The sequence below is a fragment of the Opisthorchis viverrini genome (genome assembly GCF_000715545.1).
Source record: "Opisthorchis viverrini unplaced genomic scaffold opera_v5_119, whole genome shotgun sequence".
NCBI lineage: Eukaryota > Metazoa > Platyhelminthes > Trematoda > Opisthorchiida > Opisthorchiidae > Opisthorchis > Opisthorchis viverrini.
Genome location: NW_008751775.1, coordinates 1,073,343 through 1,074,045, shown reverse-complemented (window position 1 = coordinate 1,074,045; position 703 = coordinate 1,073,343). Strand labels below are relative to the sequence as shown.

The 703-nt window shown below is 45.0% G+C and overlaps 2 protein-coding genes across 2 annotated transcripts in view; one reads left to right on the top strand and one right to left on the bottom strand.

The window, feature by feature from the left end:
• The window catches only part of T265_05994 (hypothetical protein), a gene marked incomplete at both ends in the record, with an annotated part of 62,100 nt that overhangs the window by 25,388 nt on the left and 36,009 nt on the right, over positions 1–703 (bottom strand). The window lies entirely within an intron of this gene.
• Positions 327–560, top strand: T265_05993 (hypothetical protein; the record flags this gene model as incomplete). Its single annotated transcript, XM_009171145.1, has 1 exon — positions 327–560. The coding sequence occupies one exon, from the start codon at positions 327–329 to the stop codon at positions 558–560; it is 234 nt and encodes a 77-aa protein (XP_009169409.1).

The following is a 703-nucleotide window of genomic DNA, read 5'->3' as shown; positions in this document are numbered from 1 at the left end:
CCCCCCCCCCCCCCAAAAAAAAAACATGCCCTCGGGCAGTCACCATCGTTTAGGCAATGTTAGACAGAAATATGTGAGTAGTATGATTCAACAACATCCGTTGGCGACAGCGTAAACAGTATACACAAAAAACACGATCAGAATGAAGCGCGCAACGTGATCTGGTAGATTGAGTCAAAGGCCTTTTTCACAGTTTCCACGGAAGATACCTTCCAACGGAAACGAGAAGGCAGTTTTCACCTTGGAACACTTTCTTGGACAGCACGGTGTCGGTCAACCTCATCCTCTTCGTCGAAGCATTCTTGCAGGGTATCTGCACATCGTCCATGAGACTGCTCATACATGAATGGATTCGGAGTCCTGCTCTACACAAAAAACATGCAAATATATGTAATAACGAAGAGATTGGACAAATAACGCGCGAGCCATGGTCACTACAACCAAATGGTCTCGCGTCCAGTAGAGGAGACATTTCCCTTCACGACGAAGCTTGCGTTCGCCGCATAGTAGCATCAGTTCCCGAGGCTGATGGGGACAAACCGGACTATTTGCAGAGCTAACAAGACAGAACTACAGGGAGACGTGCGCATGCCAAATGACAAGGAATCGATAGTGGAAATAATCCAAAAACTTGTTGGCTCTTGCCTGAACATGGTCAACTGCTATTTGTTTACTCAATAATAATAAAATAATAATAATAATA